This window comes from Triticum urartu, chromosome 1A (assembly GCF_056163025.1).
Source record: "Triticum urartu cultivar PI428250 chromosome 1A, HENAU_Tu73, whole genome shotgun sequence".
NCBI lineage: Eukaryota > Viridiplantae > Streptophyta > Magnoliopsida > Poales > Poaceae > Triticum > Triticum urartu.
Genome location: NC_141873.1, coordinates 489,611,984 through 489,639,592, shown reverse-complemented (window position 1 = coordinate 489,639,592; position 27,609 = coordinate 489,611,984). Strand labels below are relative to the sequence as shown.

Below are 27,609 nucleotides of genomic sequence, written 5' to 3'. Positions count from 1 at the left end.
TGGAAAACAAAACATTATATTTCAGAAGGGCAAATAATTTTTCGAATTTGTGGCCATTGTTTTAGAATAGTGCAATTTTTTGAAAAAAAGTATTAAAAGCAAATATCAAAAAGGAAATCAAAATAACAGTAGAGAAAAGTAAACCAAAGCGTGTGGTATAGGAAAACCGAAATGTCTTGTATGTTTTGCTACCTAAAAATGGGTCGGCCCAATGAACTCATGTGTTTGCCTTTTTGGTGTGAATTTGACTGAAATCATGAATTAAGGGGTATCCTTTTGAAAAGCCACTCCCAACTTGTTTGGTGTGGACAAGTGGCGCACATGCAGTGTAATCTAGGAGTTTTTTTTTCTTTGATAGTATATTTTTCCTGAAATGTGTAATCTCTTGAACCTTGTGTTGAAATCACGAATCATTTTCATGTTGGATTTGTGACATGGAGATATTTGAAATTAGCTTCATGTTTATAGGTTTCGATGAATTTTTTATTCATGAAAAAGCAAAACGAAAAATCAAAACTAAAAGAACCGGAAAGCCAAAAAAGCAAAAAGGAAAAATTGAAAAACCAAAGTAAGGGGGAAAAGAGAAAACCGAAAGGCCGGAAGCAGGAGTCGTTTGTGACGCTTGATATGCTGGCCCTGGCGCTAGGCGAACTTATTGAAGACGTGGACGGAAAGGGCATTGAGAGGGGTGTAATGCTTAAAGCTTTTAAGTAATAAAGCGCCCCTTTTCAAAAAAAAACGGGGCATTGAGAGGAAGTGAATGGAACGAGGAGAAACAATTTGAAGCTCCCTCCTCCTTGATGTGTGATTTGGAGCGGGTCCGTTACACCCTCCCTCCAAGGCCTTGATTAATTAGTTGACGCTTAGTGCGTTGAGTTGAATAGCTAGGGAGTTTCCACAGGAGCATCAGAACTTTAGGTTTTTGATTTGTTTTGGAGGTGGGACTTGGGTTTTTTGATTTGGTGATGAAGTTTTTTTTTTTTTGAGAAGAATTTGGTGATGAAGTTTGAGGAAAGGAGAGGAGTGGAGAGGAGAGGAGAGGAGAGAGGCCGTGGCGGGCCAAGCCTAACAATCGGGAAAAGAAAAGCCACTCAGTCGACGGCCCACTCTCTCTGTCGGCTGTGTTCCTTGCTTCCAGAGCCTTCCACACGACGCTCCCACCCTCGAGTGGACAGTCGAGCCGAGCGGCAACGCTCCCGCCCTCGAGTAGAGTAGAGGTAGAGCGAGGGAGTTCCAGAGCATTCCCCTCCCCTCCTGCGCACAAAAGCAGAGCAGAGCAAATCCCCAAAACAAATCCCCAAAACCCTAGAGGAGAAGAGAGCCATGGCGGCCTCGATGCTCCTGCGCGCCACGCGCCGCCGAGACCTCGCCTCGCCACTCGCCACCGTAAGCTCCGCCCTCCCTTCCCTCCCCTCCCCTCCCCTCCCCTCCCCTAGTGTTTTTATTTCTCTTGTCTTCTCTTCTCTTCTCCTCTGCTGTGCTGCGCGTGCGGTGGATTTTGGTGCCCGCTGGGTTTTGATCGGGCATGCGCCTTCTGCCGTACAAACGCCAAATCCTTACGCATGCGCCTTCTGCCGTTTGTTTCATATCTAGTACTTCCATCATATAAATATAAAGCCAACGATTGGTGGCTTATTTCAATTTAATTTAATTCAAATGCCCATGGGTGCGTGCAAAGGGTCAACTCTGTATCTGTATGTATACTTACCAAGTGCTTTTAATATCTCTAATTCAATAATGATGATGCATCTTTCTAATATCTCTAATTCAATAAAAAAAATGTCCCCCTTTTCTGTGCTTTGAATATATATGCCCACTAAGCCACCAAAATGTTTTTGTTACTGCTTAATATTATTGTCAATGGTCTCACTTTCTGACCATTCATTGTTTACCTCACCCATGCTTACTATTTTGACTCTTCTTGTCAATCATGTGGTTGCCCCTCTGGAAAAGCATCTCCTTTACTGCCATTGGCCAACAGTGATTATGTTTCTGTATGTATTGCTCTACTCTAGAGGTGACTGTGCATTTCTTCTATGCATGCAAGTGTGAACCGTCATTCGTTACTACTCATATCATATATATGCCATGTTCTAGATTAACCCTAGCTATATCAGATCAGATGCCAAGTGTGGACCGCAGGTCTCCATTTCGATGTCCTGTCTCCTAGCAGTATGCCTTGTTACCTCTCTCAAGAAAACATGTCCTTAACTGCTAGCGTCCACGATTACTATGTTTCAGTATGTATTGCTCTAGAGGTGACTGAATTTGTTCCGTACACGCAAGTATGGACTTCTAGGAATGATTGTGGGTACTATTATCATGCGCCATGTTCTTTATTAGCAAACCATCATTGACTTGGAACAATTTTTCATGCAGATCAGCGGGTTAATCAGGGGTTAGAGTATTATTGTATTTTCACTAACATGCATCTTTCTTCCGGTTGGGAAGTGTTCCCATTGGTTGTTTGTGCATAGAATAGATCTGCCCACCAAGACACCAAACTGTTTTAGGGCTTGATGATGTGACTTACTGATTATTGATTGTTTACATTTCAGCTGACCGCCAACGTCCAATCAACATATGCTGCTGCAAATGTGTGCTCCAGATGGGCTACTTTTGCAAGAGCTTTCAGGTAACAACCTTCTTATTTTGGTTTTATACAGTAGTATAAAATCCGGGGAAGATCCTTGCAGCATGCATATGTAACTAACTCTTCTCTGTGCTTCTATTTATTCCTCAGTGCAAAGCCAATTGGAAATGAGGTTATTGGAATTGATTTGGGAACGACCAACTCATGTGTCGCGGTTATGGAGGGAAAGGTGTGTCCTGTGGCCCCAGCATACATACTATACTCTCTCTGCATGTACATGTTTTGTTCTCTGCTAGTTTCCTCCTGTTTTAAAATTGTCTGATCAATTAACACCTCTCTCTAAATAAATGCAGAATGCAAAGGTGATTGAGAATTCGGAAGGCGCCAGAACTACACCGTCAGTTGTTGCCTTTTCTCCGAAAGGAGAGCTACTCGTGGGAATTCCAGCCAAGCGGCAAGCAGTGACCAACCCACAGAACACCTTCTTTGGCACAAAGCGTATGATTGGGCGTCGCTTTGATGACCCACAGACGCAGAAGGAGATGAACATGGTACCATATAAGATTGTGAAGGCTCCCAATGGAGACGCTTGGGTTGAGACCACAGATGGCAAGCAGTACTCGCCCAGCCAGATTGGTGGCTTTGTGCTGACCAAGATGAAGGAGACAGCTGAGTCTTACCTTGGCAAGTCTATTTCCAAGGCTGTCATTACCGTTCCAGCTTACTTCAATGATGCTCAGAGGCAGGCCACCAAGGATGCTGGCCGTATTGCTGGGCTTGATGTCCAAAGGATCATCAATGAACCAACTGCTGCTGCTCTGTCCTACGGAACAAACAACAAGGAGGGTCTGATTGCTGTATTTGACCTTGGAGGAGGAACCTTTGATGTCTCGATTCTAGAGATCTCTAATGGAGTGTTTGAGGTCAGTGTTTGCTGTAACTTGCCTCTTAATTACCAGTAGTTTGCTTCAGTAAGGAAATTAATTAAGTTGTTATATAAACAGTGCTTCGTTTCCATTGCTGATATGGTGGTTGATTGATTATGTTCTTGATTGTCAGGTCAAAGCAACAAACGGTGACACTTTCCTGGGTGGAGAAGACTTTGACAATACTCTGTTGGACTTCTTAGTGAGGGAGTACAAAAACACTGAAAATATTGATCTGTCAAAGGATAGATTGGCCCTGCAGAGACTGCGTGAAGCAGCTGAGAAGGCGAAAATCGAACTCTCCTCAACTACCCAGACTGAAATCAATCTTCCCTTCATCACTGCTGATGCCAGTGGAGCAAAACATCTGAACATCACACTGACAAGATCAAAATTTGAGTCTCTGGTGAACAGTCTGATTGAGAGGACCAGAGAGCCATGCAAGAGCTGCTTGAAGGATGCCGGCATAACCACCAAGGATGTTGATGAGGTCCTTCTCGTCGGTGGAATGACAAGGGTTCCGAAAGTGCAGGAGATAGTCTCTGAGATCTTTGGCAAGGCCCCTAGCAAAGGAGTCAACCCAGATGAAGCTGTGGCCATGGGTGCTGCTATTCAGGGTGGCATTCTCCGTGGAGATGTGAAGGAGCTTCTTCTCCTTGATGTTACCCCGCTGTCACTTGGTATTGAGACTCTTGGTGGTATCTTCACCAGACTGATTTCCAGGAACACTACCATCCCCACCAAGAAAAGTCAGGTTGGTAATCATGTTCCCATTCCTCCTGAACTAGTATAAACTAGATCGGAAATGCGCCTTGGCGCGAGGGTGCCGGTCACAACGATGTGTCCAAGCAGATAATGCTCAATTTAGTAGGAAGCCAGGTTTAGCGTACGTATTCAAAAAGATACAACGGACTAAAAGGAAGAAGAAACATTCAAACGTAATAGGAGCAAAACATCATCGAGTTTGACATCGTCATGAGAAATAAGGCAACATTCGGTTTAGTGCGCTCATGAGACCACAAAAACTAACCGCTTGACATTAAGTTTGGTACTAAGAGCGCGGACATGAGAGAGGAAGTACCAAGAGCAGAAACACATAAAAAGATAAAAACTACATAGCCATAGCTATTAGGCATACTAATAAGTTGCTTCATTCGGCTTCCTTGTCGATCAACTTTATAGGTGACATGTCACATTACCTGATGCAAGTGATCCGCAAGATAAATTGCATAGAACATGTGTAAACAATGATGCACTTGCGATTTTGTATCTTAGCCTTTAAGCTCATGGACAGTGAGTGATGGTCTCCCCTTTTCAATTTTGAAGGCAAAGACACCTATGGTACTATCAGAGAGCCTGACAAATTGTTTGTTACCCGGATGCACTAATATTCAACCGGTAATACAATCATTGGAGCATTCTATATAAAACATAGAATTATCAAAGAACTGGCCCACAACTACAATGCCTCTCAATTTTGATGTGGACTTAATAAAAGAGGTGCTACTTGCCGAACCCCAACTCCCACGTAATCCCGTTTTCACTAACCTGGTAATAGAAAAAATATGTATGTATCTCAGAATGGAAATGTATCAAGGATCAAATTGATAAAAAAGAAGTTCAATGATCAAACCTCTGATATAACTCTTTTTGATTAACATATGATATTACTCAATATATCTCATGATGGAAATATATCTGATATTACTCAAAGAGTAGGTGATGGTAGATACTCACAACAGTAATCATCCCGTAAAATATCTAAAAAATGACCCTATCTACATGCCATTCGCGCATTTGTTATAAATGTGACATGAAATACTTAAGCAAGGTTTGGTATGATAGAAACCAAAAGCAGGCCATAGTATTAGTCCCACCTAACTTATTTACATTGTTTTCTATACTGCATAATACTATAGTAAACTACATGGTTGACCATTAGATATATAACTTTGTCCACACGCCTTCATCCAATTTGCTTGATATATAACTTTGTCCACACTCATTTGATTAATTGATTTGCTTGCATGTTGTGACGCACGGATTTGCTTGATATATAACTTTGTCCACACTCCTTCATTTGATTTGCTTGCATGTTGCGACACACGGATCTGCTAAAGGACATATCATGTTAGGCAAACTATTCAAATAATTTGGGAGAAAATAATTTGGCCTATATGAAGGAGAATCGCTTTGGATAATATTCAGTGATCTGGATATAGTGTAACCTCTTTAACATAAAACAATATAAAAGATAAGAGTAAAATTATTTTACCTTAGTATTCTACATGGCACCCAGAAAACATAATAAGCCTACTATACATAGATATCCTCCAAGATTTTCTTTAGGCACAAAACTTGATTACACTATGCGATGAATCAAGTAAAGGCATCTCACCATTATTATGTGCCTAATTATTTAACACTGACAGAGGTTTCCAAATTGGTGGTTTTGTTTTGGCGTATAAAGAAACTGAAGTTCATAATATATAAAAAAGCAAATTAATAGAAATTATATATTGCAACCATGAATCCAATCCTCTAGTGATTACTCTCATTCTAAAGTTAGAACAAACCAATAAAATTAGATAGTGCAACCATGAATCTCCTTTAGTGAATAATCTCGTTCCAAAGTTAAACTAAAGATGAGAGCTAATTATATATGCACAAGGCATCCAGAGAATTGATCTGGTTGCTATGCATAAAAAGTCTGTGCATGATGGAAATGTAGAGACTATATATCTCACCGGCTGACATCCACATAGAGTGGAGGTAGAGGAAGCTCGCCGGCTAACATCACCACAAGGAGGAGCTCAGGTTGGCTTTGGAACTGCCTGGTGTCACCGTGGACGTCCAGAAGCAGTCCAAGCGGCGTTGTCACCATGACCTTTTACTCTGCAGGCAGGGTCACACTCATACAGAAAGAATTGTTCCCTTCCATCCACAGAACACAAAATAACAAAGGTAAATAAGTTGTCTACTCAAAATTTGGAACACTTCAACTAATAGGATGACAGAAATAGAAGGCTGTCGGGTAAAAAGCAAGTTCACTAAATTCGGCGGATGATTAGTAATTTAGCATACTTGTAACCCTGCTCATGGACATACACATCCTCACATTTAAAGATTTTCAATTAACATAACCCAGTGCTATAGTGATAGTACATTCCAGCTCATTCGAAAAAAGAAACATTGCACAGTTAAAAACGAATATCAAGCACAAGCACATGGAAAAGGACCACCTGGACATTTTTTCCGTTTTGAGTTAGGACCACCTACAATGTTTTTCTGTTTTGAGCTTGGACCACCTCAACATTCACCACCAAAACAGAGAAGAGAAGGTTCCAAACAGAGCAAGTCAAGGAACAAATTATCTACTTGTCTATATTAATGGATCAGATGATGCAATTATAAGTCATGGAACTATTTCTTTAATGCATAGGAAGCCAAAACAATTCATTAGCACTATTCTCGATCAATTATCTGAAGTCATGGAACTATTTTTTTAATGAACATCTCATTAGTATAACTTATAAATCAATAGAAACAAATAATAGGTGGACCCAAATATGAATGAGGAACCCAGCAGCTTTACTGTATGCAAATTAAAAGACTTCAACTCTATATCGATCAAAAGAGTCTCTTGTGGTCTAGAGGCTTAAGCTCACAGAAGCAGCACATAATTGATCTAGCAGTGAGAAAAAAACAATTCAAGGGATGTGAATCAGTGACATATCTATAAAAATAATAGGTGGAAATGGGCGGATTTATCAGAAGTTAAAAATCTTTATCATTAGTACTGAAAGATCCCACCAGCATCACCATAGTAAACAAAATAGGCAAGCAGTTGAGTAATCGGAGAGCACACAAGCATCCAAGCAGGCCATTAACCAAGGAAACATCATTAACTGGTCTGTTGGCTAGCACATGTCTCTAGGGTTGCATAATTATACGTAAACCAAGTGTGCCTGGTGGCCTTGATCGGTGAGGTTTCCTTGTGGATGCGCAGGGTACTGGTAAGTAGTGGAGTTTGTTTGTTATGCAGATAATATTACATGGTAGGTAAAGAGTGCATAGGCCCAATATATCTAAATTAAGCTCAATGCTTTCAACACATGGATTCTTTTCATGTAACAGTACAACCCAACCACTGAGGATCCAATGCACATCAAGGCAGAACAAAAAAATCAAGGAAAATATACAATAACATAACAACATTGGGGGGGGGGGGGGGGGGGGAGCACTACAACCTGACAATTAGTTCTATCGATGCAGATGACCAGGGCCTCAAGGACATCAATAGCATCCAACATCTAGCGAAATAGAAAAATGCACGAAGCAAGAAGATTAATATTGGAAAAATGGCATGAAGCAAGAAGAACTATATAATGTTTAATTAAGCAAACCATTATTAGTCATAGCAGAAGGAGATAAAGAAAGTCAATAATAGTACAAATGCTTGTCATTAATTAAACTGAATATGCTTAAAGTCCCTATCTGATTTAGACTAAGCAGGAGAACATCTGATACAACTAATAAAGCAAACCTCCATAAAGGTTTTTAATTTGCCAAACTTTATAGAAAGAAGAACCGGACTATTTAATATCTAATAGATGTGGAGCAACTGAGCATGTCAACAAGAATTAAACCAACTGTCAGGGTGAGCAAATCAGCACAAACCAAGCAGACCATCTTGCTAAAGTTACGAAATTTGCACCTTGCCATGCACCAAATACCAACATGATTTCCACTTGAATTTAATCTTAGCATTGTCATTCCAGTTTGGAAATACCATCGAACTCTCACGGTTCAGAGCTTCTAATTATTATTATTTTGACAACGCTACCACCTAATTAACAATCCGAACAATGAACTATAACATCATGTGAAACTACATGAGATGACAAAATAATAAAATGATGGACCCATGCATGTTAGGAGCTAGGCGCAAATGAATATTGCCAGACCTGCAAACAAAACAACTTGAGAAATCATTATTTGAAACCACAAAAGGCATGCAGAAAATATAATCAGGAACCTCCAAAATCCTGAAACAACACACCCAGAAATGTAAGTGCAAAATTCACCCGATCGTTTACCATATACTATTTCTTAGAACATGGCTCCATAGGATGGTGATGCAAAAGAACACCATCTTTTGTGTATTTAGTAGCAAACCTGCAATGCACAAAAGAGATGAAATGGTTAATAAATGTGCCAATCATTCTGAAGCTAGCTATCATGCAAACGATAGAGAAGGAAGATGACAACGGGTAAGGAATGCTATCATGGTCTGAAATAAAATAAAAAAACGCTCTGGAATCTCAGATACTATTATCATAGAGCGTAGCTAGCTACCACGCAAGAATTTCAGAAAACAATAGGTATAAGGAATGTGACACAGAAAAGCAAGACAATCATTGACCATGAAAGAAACAGATCTGTAACATCTTCCTTATAACATGTCTATTTCTAATGATAAGATATGAACAATAATAACATATAATGGCGCAATTGTCACCACGATCTACTTTCACACCTCCTGCACACCGCAGAAGGAACACTGGAAGATCATAATACGATGGCAGCCTGACAAAGCTGTAGCCAACCCAAATAGGAGCAAGAATGGTGCCTAACATCAATTGGCCTGTCAGAGAAAGGCAAAAAAGACTAAAGTGATAACCTGACTATAGATTCTAGAATTATGCATCGAGGAATAGCCTGAGTTTTATTGACCCTTGACCCTGATAACTGGATCTTGTTTCATCTGAATTTCTTCAAATGCCTAGTTCGTCGACTTTATATATTCTTTGATCATTGGCATCACTTTCTTTCAGAAAACAATATGAAACTAACCTACAGCAAGATAAAACATATGCCCATTATAAAGGGACAATTGATGAAATATTACATTATGCATTGATAGGCACACTTGCATAGGATCATCACACCTGATAACACTAAAAATAGACTGATGAAAGCAATAACGCAAACTAAGTCAACCATATAAGCAAGAAAATTAGCTTATACCATAAAAGAGAGACAACTATCTTTATTCCTTATTTGTGAAGAGACGCAAAATCCCTTGCCTTATAGAACCGCAATTTCAGCTGAAACAGAAGGAAACAAAAATATCAAAACACATTCAGCCAACTCGTTCATGCATGTGGAGAGTACATGCCTGTGTGATTAGAACATATGCAAGCAGGGATTTCTCTTCAGATTTTATTACAAAGGATGTAGACATTAAGGGTAGAATAACGGACAATCACCTAGCTGCTGCACACTATGTGAAAAAAAACTGCAGAGCAGGAGGCTCACCTTGTTGCTGTAGGCTAGTGTTGCTTGGCGAAGTAGTAGATGCAGGCTTGAATGTTGTTGGTTATATGACTCTGCCTTCACAATCACCTATGTGAGACGCAGCGTGCCAGCCGGATCTTCTCCGCGATGGCGACAACGACAACCTGCACACGACAACCTGCACGACGGGAGATGGAAGGAGCAGCGGTGAGAGAGAGAGAGAGGCTGCGGCCACTTGACGCGGGCCTCGACAAGCGGGAAGGAGAAGGGCCAGGGCGGGGCGGATGGGTGACGGGTCCGGGGCGTACCTCTTGGGCGAGCCACGCTGGTAACGCTGCGGCCACTTGGTGTGGGCCTCGTCGGCGGGGACGGGGGCTTGCCGAGGAACTCGGGCTCCTTGTTGCCGGCGGCCACGTTCCTGGCCTTCTTGGTTGCCTGCGCTATGCGCCTCTTGGCCGCCGCCGCCGCCGCGTGCCCCAACTCCTTCTGCTGCTCCCCGGAGGTAGCCATCTCGTCCTCCTCCCCGAGCGCCGAGCTCCTTCACGCACACCTCGTACTCCGCCACCTGCTTCTCCTCCACCTTTGCCTTCTTCTCCCTCGGCGCCTTGGTGGTCTTCTGCTGCTTCTTGCCCGCCGCTGCCTTGGGCGTCGATCTAGGCGGCTCGGGCTCTGACTCGGCTGCGGAGGGAGTGGGAGTGGCAACCCGTCTCGGCTCGACGTCCTGGTCCTCCTTCTGCCGAGTGCCAAGGACGATGAGAGGCAATTAGAGAGGGCACAGAGCAGCGACTCGAGATTGGGGGAAAGGCGTTCCTCATGGTGAATTGGACGTGGCTCACCTCGAGGTCCTCGTCATCTCTGCAGCCCATGCTCGAGGAATTTGGTGTTCACCTGTGCCGACATGCATGGTGGCGGATGCGCGAGCTTGACTGAGGAGCGATGGCGCGGAGCAGCAGCGGCTGCGGTGCTTCTCGGAGGGCGGCGGCGACGCGAGGGGAGGCAACGAAGAGAAGGAGAGGGGGCGGCGGCGTTAACGCGAGGGAGAGACCCAGCCCTAGAGAAGGGGACGAATGGGAGGACGAAGAGGCAAGGCAGCCGCGGCTCTCGCCTCATCCACTGACGGGCCAACCAGCGACGACCACGCAAGAAAAGACGATATCGCCCTCAGCGGGGCTCCCAAATCACGGTGGTGGTAGGAGATATTTACCTCTCTCTTCCAGAAACCAATCAATGGCCGACACGTAACGGACCAGGACACGAAATGTCAAAAATACCCTCGTCGAAAACTGGGAATTACGCGCGGTGGCAGCCAGGGTTGTATACTGTTTCGATCTACAGTTCCTTTTTTGATCCGACGGCTGCGGTCTTCCAGGAAGGAGATCGGACGGCCAGGAACGCATCAAGGGCCAGATCCAACGGCCAGGAAACGCTAAACTCCAAGGAGGCTGGGGGTCTCCCAGTATGCATCTTTCTGGATATAAACGGTTCCCAAGTACTATGATCTTGGTTAGTCCATCAGTTATATTATATATAGACCATGCCGGCGCGCGTTGCTGCGCCCGTCTATCTTTTCGATAAAATGATGGTGATTTTTATGAATATATGAGGCATAAAACATGAAGGTAACTTGTAAAAGGATTTTCGCCTGCATAGAAGAGGGGGGTTAGCATCGAAGGAGTGTAATAATTAGGTAGTAGGTTCTGAAGAAAGAAAGGCATGTACAGTATGAGGAATTATCTGATAGAAAAAGTAAAAGCTCTAGGTAGAAGGCAAATCATTTGTACCAAATCCTCCGCTGCTCACAAGACAGTCATACCAATTTAATGAAGTAACTTTATGTGGCTTAATAAAATGAATATATAATAAAATACTCCTACTTTTATTTACTCTGCATATTAGAGTTGACTGAAGTCAAACTTCGTAAAGTTTGACCAAGTTTATAGAAAAAAATATAAACATTTATTATCATAACAAATCTATATGATGTGAAAGTACATTCAGTAATAAATCAAGCGATATTGATTTGTTATTTCTTGTATATGTTAATATTTTTGTTTATAAACTTTGTCAAAGTTTACAAAGCTTGACTTTGACTAAAGCTAATACGCGGACTAAATAAAAACGGAGGGAGTACTTACAAGCACCATCTGTGTAAGTCAAGATTCCAACATACTCACATATTGCATTACTCATGTCTACATGACCTCCTATCTAAATAGGAAAATAACTGATGGATTGGTAATGCAGAGCAACCATCTGATTTGCACCTATGGGCAGATTTTATTGACTGTTACAGTGACCCTAAAGTTTAACGACACTATTGAGTAAGTTCTCACCTGATACATCATGGACATTCTGCAAATATATGAGAGCATCAACCAGAACATATGTGATGACTGGAGGAAATTTCACAGGAAGTGCCCTTTGCGGAAAGAAAAGACATTACGTTAGCCCTCAAGGCTTCAAATAAGCGAAGAACAAGTTGCAAACTCTGTTGTACAATCAATTTAGATGGAAATGGAAACAAAAGGAAATTTCAACTAAGCAAAATCTCCAAGCATCTGTAACATGGCTGGCAAAGTAGATGTTTCTCCACAACATTATCTATATGATTTATCCCTTCTGGATAAATACAAACTGATCAAGTAAAAGGCATAAAATACTCGACATCACATTTAACAATAGGAAAAACGAAAATGAAGCACCATTGAATTGAGCCTAGATGATCTGACAAGTTTCGCCTTCTTTAGTTCCTCAATTGTTATTTTATATGCCTCACGTTTTCCGTTCCATTCTAGATGACCTGGTTTAGATCGAAATGAAGCTGAACATATATATTTGTTTGTTTCATGATTCTTCATAAAGCTGCAGTGGTCTTCAGATTCTTTGTAAGAGGTTGCGAAAGAAATACATCAAACTTTGCAGAATAATAATCCAAAAAATTAGTAATAACTATTAAAGTCAGATCCTCATTTGGCGGTACATAAGCAATGCTCTCATCTCTCGGTAAGTTGTGTAATATCTTCACCGATATATATCTGATCCTAAGCATCAAAAGCGACATGTTACATGGTAATGTCATGGATATGTAAATTAAATAACTATTGCTTAACTAAAAAAACAAATGAACTTGTTATACTTCATTCTTAAAATTTAATACATACTGTAATAAAAAAATTAAAGCAAGCACTTGTAGGAAACATCTGTAAAGGCAGTCATAAGATGGATTCGGTACCAGAAAACTACAAATCACTTGCAGGAAAGGGTCAGGTAGGTGTATTTGAGACAGAATAATTGTTGAAGATACAGACTCCAAATCTGCAACCTTTAATAACTCACTCGAGTTACACATTATAAAGGTGAAGTCCATAGGTTAAATCTGAACAAAATGATTTCCCTTGTAGATAAACCGAGGAAAGTACATGGAGTATGGACATAGGATTTATCTGTCAGCAACTCCTTTTCATGTGACTATTAAAGAAAAAAAATCCTTCATTGCGCTTTTGGACCTGCAGTAACCAAAAACTATTGATCAGACAACAGTGCCCATTTTGATACTCGTGTGGGCATTAATTTGTTCACATATTTCTTTGAATAGAGAAACATTATAGTCAGGAAAGACTAATTTTTCAACTGTCATGGAGTTCTATATTAAGGCTATACGTCACTGCATCATCTTACTTCAAAGACAATGGCTGGACACACGCAGAATTTACACATGACAGCTCCTCAACATGAACTGCATCCTCCAAGAACAAAAGAACATTTGTTCTGAAAAAAAAGAACACGAACCACCGCATCAATTCCACTACTCCAGCAGCAGGAGATGGATACCTAGCTAGTGCTACAACAGCTACTGACTATTGAAGGGGCAGATTGAGGCGACCAAAGATGCGAAGGGCCTCCAACAATCTGACTAACAACAACTACAAGAATTTTGGAGAGAAAAAACAACGACATTAGATGGAATACGAACCAGGGGGAGGAGGACGTAGGGGCACAACAGATCTGCACCAGGGAAGAAAAAATAGCATCAACCTAGGCAAGGAGATTATATATAGGCGCATCGGAGGATGAACTAAGGAGGAGGAGAAGGCAGCGGGATTGTAACGCACATCCACCATCAGTGCCGACGAGTAACGCGCCTTCACTGCCATTATTGATTGACCCTCCAGCCGCCGCATCAGCGCCCCTTCGCATCGTCGGCTGAATCCCCCCATCACATGGCCTCCTGTTGTGTCCAGGTGGGCTCAAATAGCCCAAGCACAGCCTTGCGTTGTTTTCGCGTAGGCCCAATTCAACAACAAATCAACAATTTTGTTGCCGGAGCAGCGGCCCAGCCTGTGTAGCGCTATCCAATGGCCAGAGACGCCCAAAATTCCAAATCCGACGGCTAAAATCACTGATGGCCTGAGAGGGCTGGATTAGTGCGTGGTTTTAATGTATCTAAATAGTGTTGCATGCTCTTTTCATTTTTTTGGTGGCATATCATTGATGATCTTGCTCTGTTTGCTATCATTGATAGATGGTGCTGACTCCTCTGTTATAGTCATGATCGTCGTTCACAAATTGAACTTTGGACTATATTTTTTAGGAATGTCCTCTGATGTGTTCTTCTTTTCTATCAATCCCTGTAATATTAGCTTGCTTGGTCACTTTCCTAAGAGGATCGATTAGCATTAGCTAGCCTGTACCTTGTGATGGCACTCATGGAGCTGGTTTCCCCATAGCATTATTGATTCATCCTTTCATAGTAGAACATTGAATTTTGCATTTGTACCATAAAATTTTACGTTTTGTTCATCTGATCTGTATTGAGCTTGGTTGCCATCTCTCATATTGTTTTGGCGGCATACTTAGCTATGCTGGTGGTGTATCACTGATCTTCCTCTGTTTGCTATCATTGTCTTACTTGAGTCATTGATAGATGGTGCTGACTCATCTGTTATAGTCATGATTGATTGTTATTCCGCAATTGAACTTTGGATTATTTTTTAGAGATGCCCTCTGATCAAACTCTGTAATACTAGTTTGCTTGCTTTCACCTCTTGGCGCACTTTCCTAAGTAACAGGATCCAACTTTAGAATTAGCTATGGCTGTGTCTTCTGATGGCATTCATGGAGCTGGCTTTTTCACATATTATTGGCCTTTCTTTGATATTTTTTTAACGTCTTGTTCATCTGATCTGTATTCAGCAGCTTGCTTTTGCTTGGCATGTCCGTAATACTATTGTTTTGGCAGCACACAACATACTAAGAAGCAACAATATAATGTCTGTGCTGTTAATTTGTGCAGGTGTTCTCAACCGCCGCTGACAACCAGACGCAAGTGGGCATCAAAGTGCTGCAAGGCGAGCGCGAGATGGCAACAGACAACAAGCTCCTGGGCGAGTTTGACCTGGTGGGCATCCCGCCGGCGCCGAGGGGAACGCCGCAGGTGGAGGTGACGTTCGACATCGACGCGAACGGCATCGTGACGGTGTCGGCCAAGGACAAGGCGACGGGCAAGGAGCAGCAGATCACCATCCGGTCGTCGGGCGGGCTGTCGGAGGCGGAGATCCAGAAGATGGTCCAGGAGGCTGAGGTGCACTCGCACAAGGACCAGGAGCGCAAGGCCCTGATCGACGTTCGGAACACGGCGGACACCACCATCTACAGCGTGGAGAAGAGCCTGGGCGAGTACCGGGACAAGGTCCCCGCGGAGGTGGTGTCGGAGATCGAGGCGGCCGTCGCGGACCTCCGCGCCGAGATGGCCTCGGACGACGCCGAGAAGATCAAGGCCAAGATGGACGCGGCCAACCGGGCCGTGTCCAAGATCGGGCAGCACATGTCCGGCGGTGGCGGCGGGGCTGAGGGTGGTGAGCCAGGGTCGCAGCAGGGTGGTGGTGGCGGCGGCGACGAGGCCCCTGAGGCGGAGTACGAGGAGGTGAAGAAGTGAGAGTCTCGACTGCGTTACTTAGTTGTAGAAGAGGCAATCTTGTGATGGATGTTACTCCCTGTTACTTACTAATGAGATGAGAGGTCAGGCTGCGTTAGGTAGTTTTGTGGTGCTCTGCTGAAGGTGCGTGTGTGCGTGCTGTATCTCATATAAGTTCCCTGTGTGTTTTGTAAGCTGGTAGACCGGCGAGGACGCAATGTTACCCATGACCATGGGAGATGAGAGATGATTGATGCCTGGAGGAGGTCGTGGTTGATGGATGCTTGTTGAATGTGAAGCAGCAGCGGCAGCAGCAGCTGTGTTTTGCTCTGTCAGTCCCGTTGGTTGTCGTCTTGTCAGTCACGTTGATTGGGTGGTGAGCACAAGGAACCCTTTAGCTGTGCTGTGCTGTGCTGCTCTCATGGACTAAAACTTTCAACTTCGTTAAAGAAGCCAATGTCTTACCTTCCAGCCTGCTAGAGCAAATATGTCGTCTACACAATGCCACCCCACTAGACTACAATATGGGTGACAAGTATTATGGATCGGAGGAAGTACACAAACAGACAAGTAATATTTTCGATAAAGGGCGTTTTTATTAGCTCATAATGTAGCATCAAGTGGATACAAAGCATAATGAGCGACATCCGGCCTCTGCATAGCTAAGATGCACACAAAGAGTCTAGCAAAGTATGTATAAAAAACGACAAGTTGACAACAGTAAAGCCATATGAGTCCAAAACTATGCCAATGTCAACGGAGGAGGTGGACCGATCCGGAGATTATGTTGCCACCCATGTTGGGTAAAAACATCCTGGCCATCCGCTCCAATCGCATACACACCGTCTTGAACAGCGATTGATACTCCGTTCGCTGTAGCGTAGACCACATACGAAGCCAGTGCGTACAAACGGTAAATAACCTGCATAGAAGAAGAGGTTTTGCCATTAAAAACACAATCGTTTCTACATAGCCAAAGCGACCATAATAAGGCAGACGCTCCCACCCGTATTAGCGTACTAAAAGTATTTGGTATTCCTTTGAGCCAGTGGCCATATATATTGGCAACACTTGTTGGTGGATACAGTTTGGACGCTATTTGGATGACTGACCATATAGAACGCGCGAACTTGCACTAAAAGAAGAGGTGTTTAATTGTCTCGTCATGAGTACAAAAACTACACTTCTTACTTCCTTGCCAGTTGCGTTGAGCGAGGTTGTCTTTTGTTAGCACAACTCCTCTCCGAACATACCACATGGAAATCTTATTTTCTAGTGGCATCTTTGATTTCCATATTAGTTTATTATTATTCAATGGAACCTCTGAGTGCGAGAGTGCACGGTACATAGAGTCAACTGTGTAGGACCCAGATGTAGTGAGATTCCAGCGAAACACATCCTTCCCTTGTGTCAAGTTAACCGAATCCAAACGGGATAAAAGATGTTGCCATGACGCAAGGCGGAGGCCAATCAAATCCCTCCTAAATGATACATTCGGCGGGGAGGAGCTGAGCACGTGCGCAAGGGTATCATTTTTATCGCGTACAATTCGGTACAAGGCCGGATATTGTTCCTGAAGAGTGGTGTTTCCTAGCCACCTGTCCTCCCAAAAATGTATCTCGGAGCCGTCCTTTATCACGAATGATCCAAAGCGGAATAGATGTTTCTTTACCGCCATCAGACCAGACCAAAAATGTGAGTCACCAGGTTTCCAATATGCCTGGGACAACGCTTTTTGGCCTAGATACTTATTGCGCAACAGGGTTTGCCAAACACCATCTTCGATAAGTAGCTTGAACAACCATTTACTAAGCAAGGCATCATTCTTAACCTGGAGGTCCTGAACACCTAAACCTCCCTGGCCTTTGGGTCGACAAACCACACTCCATTTAGTTAGCCTATACTTTTTATTTTCACTACCTCCTTGCCAAAAGAATCTGGATCTGAAGTAATCCATTCTTTGCAGAACCCCTTTGGGAATTTGGAAAAATGAGAGCATGTAGAGAACCATGTTTGTGAGAGCAGAATTCATCAAAACTAGTCGCCCTTCAACGGAGAGCAACTTGCCTTTCCAACTGCTCAACTGTTTCTCCAATCGCTCTTCAACATGTTTCCATTCTGCATTAGTGAGGCACCGATAATGAATCGGAATTCCCAAGTATTTAATCGGAAATTGGCCTTGTGCACAACCAAACAAGTCAGCATATTGTGCAGCCGCCTGCTCGGCTTCTTCGAAACAGAACAATTCGCTTTTATGGAAGTTAATTTTCAGACCTGACATTTGCTCAAAAGCTGAAAGCAATAGTTTCATATTTTTAGCCTTATCTAGGTCATGTTCCATAAAAAGAATTGTATCATCGGCATATTGCAAGATAGAATGTCTGCCATCCACAAGATGTGGCACTACTCCTGCAATTTGACCGTCTTGTTTAGCGCGTTTGATCAAAGTAGCCAACATGTCAACGACAATGTTAAATAACATTGGAGACACTGGGTCACCCTGTCGTAATCCCTTTTTCGTCTGGAAGTAATGACCTACATCATCATTGACTTTTATAGCCACACTACCTCCAGTAATGAAATTTTGGACCCAGTCGCGCCATTTATCTGAGAAACCTTTCATTCTTAGGGTCTGTTGGAGAAATGACCATTTGACTTTGTCGTATGCCTTTTCAAAGTCAATTTTAAATACTACTCCACTCATGTTCTTCCAGTGCATCTCATGGACGGTCTCGTGAAGGATTACTACTCCATCGAGTATATTTTGTCCTTGCATGAAAGCCGTTTGGGATGGTTGAAAAACATGATCAGCGACCGCGTTGAGCCTATTAGTCGCAACTTTGGTGAAGATTTTGAAGCTGACATTAAGGAGGCAGATCGGTGTAAACTGTTGAATCTGTTCAGCCTCCTTAGTCTTTGGCAACAAAACAATCTCGCCAAAATTAAGCCTAGATAAGTCTAGTTGGCCGGCATGAAAAAAATTGAACAACTCCATTAGGCCAGTCTTAATGACATCCCAGAAGTTCTGATAGAACTCCGCGGGGAAACCATCAGGGCCTGGAGTTTTGTTATGTTTCATTTGGAACACCGCAGCTCGCACCTCCTCTTCAGAGAAAGGTGCCGTCAGGATATCATTCTCTTCTTCTGTGACTTGTGAAATGTCATCTGTTCGGGTCTCATCTAGACTGAAGTTCCCTTCCTCTGGAGCCCCAAACAGACACTTGTAGTATTTGGTTATATAACGCTTGAGCTCTTCCTGACCCTTGATCCGTCCCTCATCCCGTTGGAGGCTAAAAATACACTTCTTCCTATGCCGCCCATTGGCGATCATTTGGAAACATTGTGTATTGTTGTCTCCCTCCAAAATGAATTGGGCACATGATCTTCGATACCACTTGATTTCCTATTCTCGCAATAGACGTGCAATCTGCTCATTGGATTGATTTTTCATATCAATCTCCTGTTGAGACAAAATGTGAGTCTCTGCTATTTTGTTGAGGTCATCTATAATAGTGGAAAGGCGTTGCTTTTCTTTTTTATATATACCACTTGCGTGTTTGGCCCATCCAGTTAGGAACCGCCTCATGGCTCGAATTTTGAAGTTCCATCTTTGAATCGGTGTGCGACCAACGGCAGGCCTCTCCCATAAATTCTTAACTATATCCGCAAAACCATCCCGATGTAACCAGCCCAATTCAAATTTGAATGGGCGGCAAACAGTGGGAGAACTAGTAGAGTTAGAATCAAGAATGATGGGTATGGTCTAAAAGTGACTCAATACGCTCTAGGGCACGCACTGTTACCATAGGGAATTTTAATTCCCATTCCGTATCCATGAGTACCCGATCGAGCTTCTCGTATGTTGGCATCAGACGGTTGTTGGCCCAAGTGAACTGTCGCCCCGACATACTAGCTTCTCAAAGATTCAAACTGTCAATTACAACGTTGAATAAGAAAGGCCAGTGTGTGTCAAAACGATCATTATTTTTCTCTTCCTGGTATCTAAGGATATTGAAGTCGCCTCCAATAAGCATTGGATGGGGGTTATCCTTAGCCAAGTTCACCAATTCCCGAAGGAAAGCGGATTTATTCTCATCTTGGGCATCCCCATAGACTGCGACCAGGCTCCATGTATAATTGTCAGCTCTATTTCGTAGGTGGAATTTGATGTGAAATTCACCAACCGAAAAAGCTAACAAGTCCATGGTTGTGGTCTGTATCCCAAGTAAGATTCCTCCGGACCTTCCACGTGGTGGTAAGCAATGCCATGTATATTCCAAACCACCTGATAGGTGATCAAAGACATGTGCACGAAAGTCACATTTACCAGCTTCGGAAATTGCCACAAAATCTAACCCATGGTCATGCACACAGTCACCGACGTGTTTATGTTTAGCCAAGTCTGAAAGACCTCCGCTATTCCAAAACATGCCTCTCATGTGGAAACTCGGGTCAGGGTGGATACCTTTGCCTTATTGGGCGGTTTTTGTTTCTTTTTTGAGGAGTGGGATTTTGATTTACCGAGGACGCGGTGAAGTCACAAAACATGGACCCAAGTCGTGCGTCATCTAATCATACCTTAGTTACCGCACCAACCAAGTGGGAGAGAAGCGGACCGTCATAAGCAGCCGCCGGTTCCTCCTCCTCGGTTTCGGGGTATGGTAAGGGGCTCGAACAGACAAGTAATATGGACGAGAGGGAGTAGTAGACTGACCTCACCTAACCTGGATTCCTTAGAACAAAATTGTTAACACGCATTATCAATGGTAATACTAGCACATTATCTATCAACTGGTCGGGGCTGGGCTGGGTTGATGGATGATGACACGATGATTTTCTTCTCCAACTAGATGATGACATTATGATGTTCATACCCATTAACTAAAGCACAAGGCCGCAGAGATATGGGACCTCTCCTTTTTTTTGAAACGAGGCAAAAGATTTGCTATTTTCATTGATTAAGAAGAAGAGAGTTGTCCAATTAATTAGAGAAAAATCGGGCGAAAATCGTTACAACACGCCCACAAGAAAGGGCACCCCGGCCGACCTGGCACCAACAAAACCACACACACCGGCGAGAAGAGGGCACCTCAAGGCTGCATGCATTGTCATCGTCATCACCTCTCCCCGAGCAAGTGACTCCGACTCCGCCGCAAACGATCTGTCCAGACCCCTTCGAACGAACGACACACGACGATCTTGTCAGCCCTAGCCAAACAATCGACTCCTTCTGATATTATTTTTATTATGCCATTCTTATTCCTCTACTTTGCGAGGGCATCTCTCAGATGTCACTCATTCTTTCATCTCCGCCACATGACATCTCTCTCATCTCCAGGTGAAAACAACACAAAGTTGCACACAAGGCCCAAACAAGTGGGAGGTTGACCACTCTTGAACAACATTGTACTCTAGTATATTTGCGTCGATTAACTGCCTGCCAATGGCTCAACGACACCACCACAAGTAGTACAAGGCCAGATGGCTAACCGTTAAATAAGTATAATACCTTTTTTTGAAAAAAGGAGGATTACCTCCGGCCTCTGCATGCAGCCATATTATTAGAAAGCGTAACAAAGTTCTAAAAATCCATGAAAGCTCAAAATCCGAGCAAAAAAGGGAAAATAAGTCTGTAAAGCGCCACATCCGGCGATAAAGAACAGGCTATGATGCCTACGCATTCTGCATTGCGTTTGTTTACATAACTAAGCACCCAAGCATGCCAACTCCACGTGTTAATGCCAAACCCAAGCATGTCAACAGCTAACAACATAGCTAGGGAGGTACGCTACGGTACGGTGCATGATTCTTGTGTTTCTTCTAATTATTTCTACTTCGTTATTCTTCAGTTATGTGCATCGATTCCAATGCAATGTGTTCTTCGTAAGACGTAGAGAATTGGGGGCAAAGAGTTGCTCGTGTGTGGGGTCGTGTTAACCATGCATGTTGTTCTAGTTATCGGTTTTCTTCATTGAAAATTGGGGGCAAAGAGTTGCTCGGTTCGAAAACAAAACAACTCGACACTTCCATTTCTAAGGGATTACAAAAGCAATTACATTGTCAGACACAACCCTTTGTTGGGGATCGTAGCAGAAATTTAAAATTTTCTACGCATCACCAAGATCAATCTATGGAGTAATCTAGCAACGAGGGGAAGGGGAGTGCATCTACATACCCTTGTAGTTCACTAAGCGGAAGCGTTGCAAGAATGCGGATGAAGGAGTCGTACTCGTAGCGATTCAGATCGCGGTTGATTCCGATCTAAGCGCCGAACCACGGCGCCTCCACGTTCAACACACGTGCAGCCCGGTGACGTCTCCTACGCCTTGATCCAGCAAGGGGAGAAGGAGAGGTTGGGGAAGACTCCGTCCAGCAGCAGCACGACGGCGTGGTGGTGGTGGAGGAGCGCGGAACTCCAGCAGGGCTTCGCCAAGCACTACGAGAGACGAGGAGGGAGAGGGGTAGGGCTGCGCCAACAAGGAGATCGAATCGTGTGTTGGGCTGCCCCTTTGCCTCCACTATATATAGGAGGAGAGGGAGGGCTGCGCGCCCACCTAGGGTTCCCACCCCAAGGGGTGCGGCAGCCCTAGATCCCATCTAGGGTGGCGGCCACAAGGGGGAGAGGGGGAGGCGCACCTAGGGTGGGCCTTAGGGCCCATCTGCCCTAGGGTTTGCCCCCCTAGGGTTTGCCCCCTTCACCTATTGGAGGCGCCTTGGGCCTTGGTGGGAGGCGCCCCAGCCCACCTAGGGTCCGGTCCCTTCCCACTATTGGCCCATGTAGGCCTCCGGGGCTGGTGACCTCACCTGGTGGACCCCCGGACCCCTCCGGTGGTCTCGGTACACTACCGGTGATGCCCGGAACACTTCCGGTGGCCAAAATCATACTTACTATATATCAATCTTTACCTCCAGACCATTCCGGAACTCCTCTGACGTCCGGGATCTCATTCGGGACCCCGAACAACATTCGGTAACCGCATACATACTCTCCCTATAACCCTAGCGTCATCGAACCTTAAGTGTGTAGACCCTACGGGTTCGGGAGTCATGCAGACATGGCCGAGACAACTCTCCGGTCAATAACCAACAGCGGGATCTGGATACCCATGTTGGCTGCTACATGTTCCATGATGATCTCATCGGATGAACCATGATGTTAAGGATTCAATCAATCCCGTATACAGTTCCCTTTGTCTAGCGGTACGATACTTGCCCGAGATTCGATCATCGGTATCCCCATACCTTGTTCAATCTCGTTATCGGCAAGTCTCTTTACTCGTTCCATAACACATCATCCCGTGATCAACTCCTTGGTTACATTGTGCACATTATGATGATGTCCTACCGAGTGGGCCCAGAGATACCTCTCCGTTTACACGGAGTGACAAATCCCAGTCTTGATTCGTGCCAACCCAATACCTTTATAGCCACCCAGTTACGTTGTGACGTTTGGCACACCCAAAGCACTCCTACGGTATCCGGGAGTTGCACAATCTCATGGTCTAAGGAAATGATACTTGACATTAGAAAAGCTTTAGCAAACGAACTACACGATCTTGTGCTAGGCTTAGGATTGGGTCTTGTCCATTACATCATTCTCCTAATGATGTGATCCCATTATCAACGACATCCAATGTCCATGGTCAGGAAACTATAACCATCTATTGATCAACGAGCTAGTCAACTAGAGGCTTACTAGGGACATGGTGTTGTCTATGTATCCACACATGTATCTGAGTTTCCTATCAATACAATTCTAGCATGGATAATAAACGATTATCATGAACAAGGAAATATAATAATAACCAATTTATTATTTCCTCTAGGGCATATTTCCAACAGTCTCCCACTTGCACTAGAGTCAATAATCTAGTTCACCTCGCCATGTGATTAACACTCACAGGTCACGTCGCCATGTGATCAACATCCAAGAGTCTACTAGACTCAATGATCCAGTTCACATTGCTATGTGATTAACACTCAAAGAGTTCTGGGATTGATCATGTTATGCTTGTGAGAGAGGTTGTAGTCAACGGGTCTTGCCATATTCAGATCCCTATGTATTTCGCAAAACTTTATATCGTAGATGCTGCTACCACGTTCCACTTGGAGCTATTCCAAATTATTGCTCCATTATACGTATCTGGTATCTCTACTCAGAGCTATCCGGATAGGTGTTAAGCTTGCATCGACGTAACTCTTTATGTCGAACTCTTTATCACCTCCATAACCGAGAAACATTTCCTTATTCCTCTAAGGATAATTTTGATCGCTATCTGGTGATCTACTCCTAGATCACCTTTGTACCCTCTTGCCAGACATGTGGCAAGGCACACATCAGGTGCGGTACTCAGCATGGCATACCGTATAGAGCCTATGACAAAAGCATAGGGGACGACCTTCGTCCTTCCTCTTTCTTCTGTCGTGGTCAATCTTTGAGTCTTACTCAACTTCACACCTTACAACTCAGGTAAGAACCCCTTCTTTGACTGATCTATTTTGAACTATTTCAAAAACATGTCAAGGTGTGCGTTCTTTGAAAGTATCATCAGGCGTCTTGATCTATTTCTATAGATCTTGATGCCCAATATGTAAGCAGCTTTATCCAGGTCTTCCTTTGAAAATCACTCTTCAAACAATCGTTTATGCTTTCCAGAGATTCTACATTATTTCGAATCAACAATATGTCATCCACATATACTTATCAGAAATGTTGTAGTGCTCCCACTCACTTTCTTGTAAATACAAGTTTCTAGCAAACATTGTATAAACCTAAAAGCTTTGATCACTCCATCAAAACATATATTCCGATTCCGAGATGCTTGCTCTAGTCCATAGAAGGATTGCTGGAGCCAACATACCTTTTAGCATCCTTAGGATCGACAAAACCTTTTATTGTATCACATACAACTTTTCTTACGAAAACTGGTAAGAAAACTTGTTTTGACATCCATCTGTAAGATTTCATAAACGAAAAATACAGCTAATGCTAACATGATTCCGACGGACTTAAGCATCACTACGGGTGAGAAATTCTCATCGTAGTCAACTCCTTGAACTTGTGAAAAGACTCTTTCCCACAAGTCGAGCTTCATAGACGGTAACATTACCGCCCACGTCCGTCTTCTTCTTAAAGATCCATTTATCTCAATGGCTTGCTGATCAACGGGCAAGTCCACCAAAGTCCATACTTTGTTCTGATATATGGATCCTATTTCGGATATCATGGCCTCTAACCATTTGTCGGAATACGGGCCCACCATCGCTTCTCCATAGCTCGTAGGTTCATTGTTGTCTAACAACATGATATCTAAGACATGATTACCGTACCACTCAGGAGTAGTACATATCCTTGTCGACCTATGAGGTTCGATAACAACTTGATCTGAAGCTTCATGATCACTATCATTAACTTCCTATTCAACAGATGTAGGCGCCACAGAAAACATCTTTCTGTGTTGCATCACTCTCTGGTTGAAGTAAAGGTTCGACAACCTCATCAAGTTCTATCTTCCTCCCACTCAATTCTTTCGAGAGAAACTCCTTCTCGAGGAAGGACCCATTCTTAGCGACAAACAATTTTCCCTCGGATCTGAGATAGAAGGTATACCCAACTGTCACCCTTGGGTATCCTATGAAGATGTGTTTGTCCGCTTTGGGTTCGAGCTTCTCCGGCTGAAGCCCTAAGCATCGCATCCCCAAACATTAAGAAACGACAACTTTGGTTTCTTGCCAAACCAATGTTCATATGATGTCGTCTCAACGGACTTAGATGGTGTCCTATCTAAAGTGAATGCAGCTGTCTCTAACGCATAACCTCAAAATGAAAAACGGTAGATCGGTAAGAGACATCATAGATCGCACCATATCTCATAAGGTTCGATTATGACGTCTAGACACACCATTACAACTGTGGTGTTCCAGGTGGCTTCAACTGTGAAACAATTCCACAATGTCTTAAGTGATTTGCCAAACTCGCAACTCAGAAAATCCCCTTTTGATCATATTGTAGGAACATGATCTTATTGTTATGATGATTCTTAACTCCACTCTGAAATCGCTTGAACTTTTCAAACATTTCAGACTTGTGCTTCATTAAGTAGATATACCTATATCTACCCAAATCGTCAGTGAAGATGAGAAAATAGTGATATCCACTGCACGCTTCAATTCTCATTGGATCACACGCATCAGCATGCATGATTTCCAACGAGTCACTTGCCCGTTTCATTGTACCTGAAAACGGGGTCTTAGTCATACTGCCCATGAGGCATGGCTCGCATGTGTCAAGTGATTCAAAATCAAGTGACTCCAAACATCCATCGACATGGAGTTTCTTCATGCATCTTACGCCAATATGACCTAAGCGGCAGTGCCACGAGAAAGTGGTACTATCATTATTAACTCTACATCTTTTGGCGTGAACATGTGTATTACCACGACCGAGATTCAATGAACCATTCACATAGGGTGCATGACCATGAAAGGTACCATTCATGTAAACAGAATAACCATTATTCTCTAACTTAAATGAATGACCGTATTGCAATGAACATGATCTAATCATATTCATGCTCAACGTAGACACCTGATAACATTTATCTAGGTTCAATACTAATCCCGAAGGCAGATGGAGCGTGCGATGGTGATCTCATCAACTTTGAAAACACTTCCAACACACATCGTCACCTCGCCCTTAGCCAGTCTCCATTTAGTCCGTAGCTTTTGCTTCAAGTCACCAATAATAGTAACTGAACCGGTATCCAATACCCAGGTGCTACTAGGAGTACTAGTGAGGTACACATTAATAACACATATATACTTTGAAGTTGCCAGCCTTCTTATCTACCATGCATTTGGGGTAATTCCGCTACCAGTGACCGTTCCCCTTACAATAGAAGCATTTAGTCTCGGGTTTGGGTTCAACCTTGGGTTCCTTCACTGGAGCGGCAACTGGTTTGCCATCCATGAAGTTTCCCTTCTAGCCCTTGCCCTTCTTGAAACCAGTGGTCTTGTCAAACCATCAACACTTGATGCTCCTTCTTGATTTCTACCTTTTGCGGTCTTAAGCACCGCGAATAGCTCCGGGATCAACTCTATCCCTTGCATGTCATAGTTCATCACGAAGATCTAGTAGCTTAGTGATAGTGGCTAGAGAACTCTATCAATCACTATCTTATCTGGAAGTTTAACTCCCACTTGATTTAAGTGACTGTAGCACCCAGACATTCTGAGCACATGCTCACTAGCTGAGCTATTCTCCTCCTTCTTGTTGGTGTTGGGGAACGTTGCAGAAAACAAAAAAATTTCCTACGGTTTCACCAAGATCCATCTATGAGTTCATCTAGCAACGAGTGATCAGATGCATCTACATACCTTTGTAGATCGCGAGCGGAAGCGTTCAAAGAACGGGGATGAGGGAGTCGTACTCGACGTGATCCAAATCACCGGAGATCCTAGCGCCGAACGGACGGCACCTCCGTGTTCAACACATGTACAGTCAGCGTGACGTCTCCTTCTTGATCCAGCAAGGGGGAAGGAGAGGTTGAGGAAGATGGCTCCAGCAGCAGCACGATGGCGTGGTGGTGGTGGAGAAGCAGTACTCCGACAGGGCTTCGCCGAGCTCTACGTAGGAGGAGGAGGTGTTGGAGGGCAGAGGGAGGCGCCAGGGGCATTGGTGCGGCTGCCCTCCCTCCCCTCCTATATATAGGGTCCCCAAGGGGGGGGGGCGCCGGCCCTGGAGATCCAATCTCCCAAGGGGCGGCGGCCAAGGGGGGTGGAGTCCCCCCCAAGGCAAGTGGGGCGCCCCCCACCCTAGGGTTCCCAACACTAGGCGCAGGGGGAAGGCCCAAGGGGGGCGCACCAGCCCCCCAAGA

At 43.8% G+C, this 27,609-nt stretch overlaps 1 protein-coding gene across 1 annotated transcript; it reads left to right on the top strand.

Annotated features, from left to right (window-relative positions):
* The first annotated feature begins 1,139 nt into the window (after window positions 1-1,139).
* On the top strand, window positions 1,140-16,068 carry LOC125521365 (heat shock 70 kDa protein, mitochondrial). The gene is made up of 6 exons (XM_048686430.2): window positions 1,140-1,386; window positions 2,559-2,635; window positions 2,744-2,822; window positions 2,947-3,516; window positions 3,653-4,273; window positions 15,113-16,068. Exons 1-6 carry the CDS (start codon window positions 1,324-1,326, stop codon window positions 15,752-15,754), a joined length of 2,052 nt encoding a protein of 683 aa, XP_048542387.2. The 5' UTR covers window positions 1,140-1,323; the 3' UTR covers window positions 15,755-16,068.
* Window positions 16,069-27,609: the final 11,541 nt, after the last annotated feature.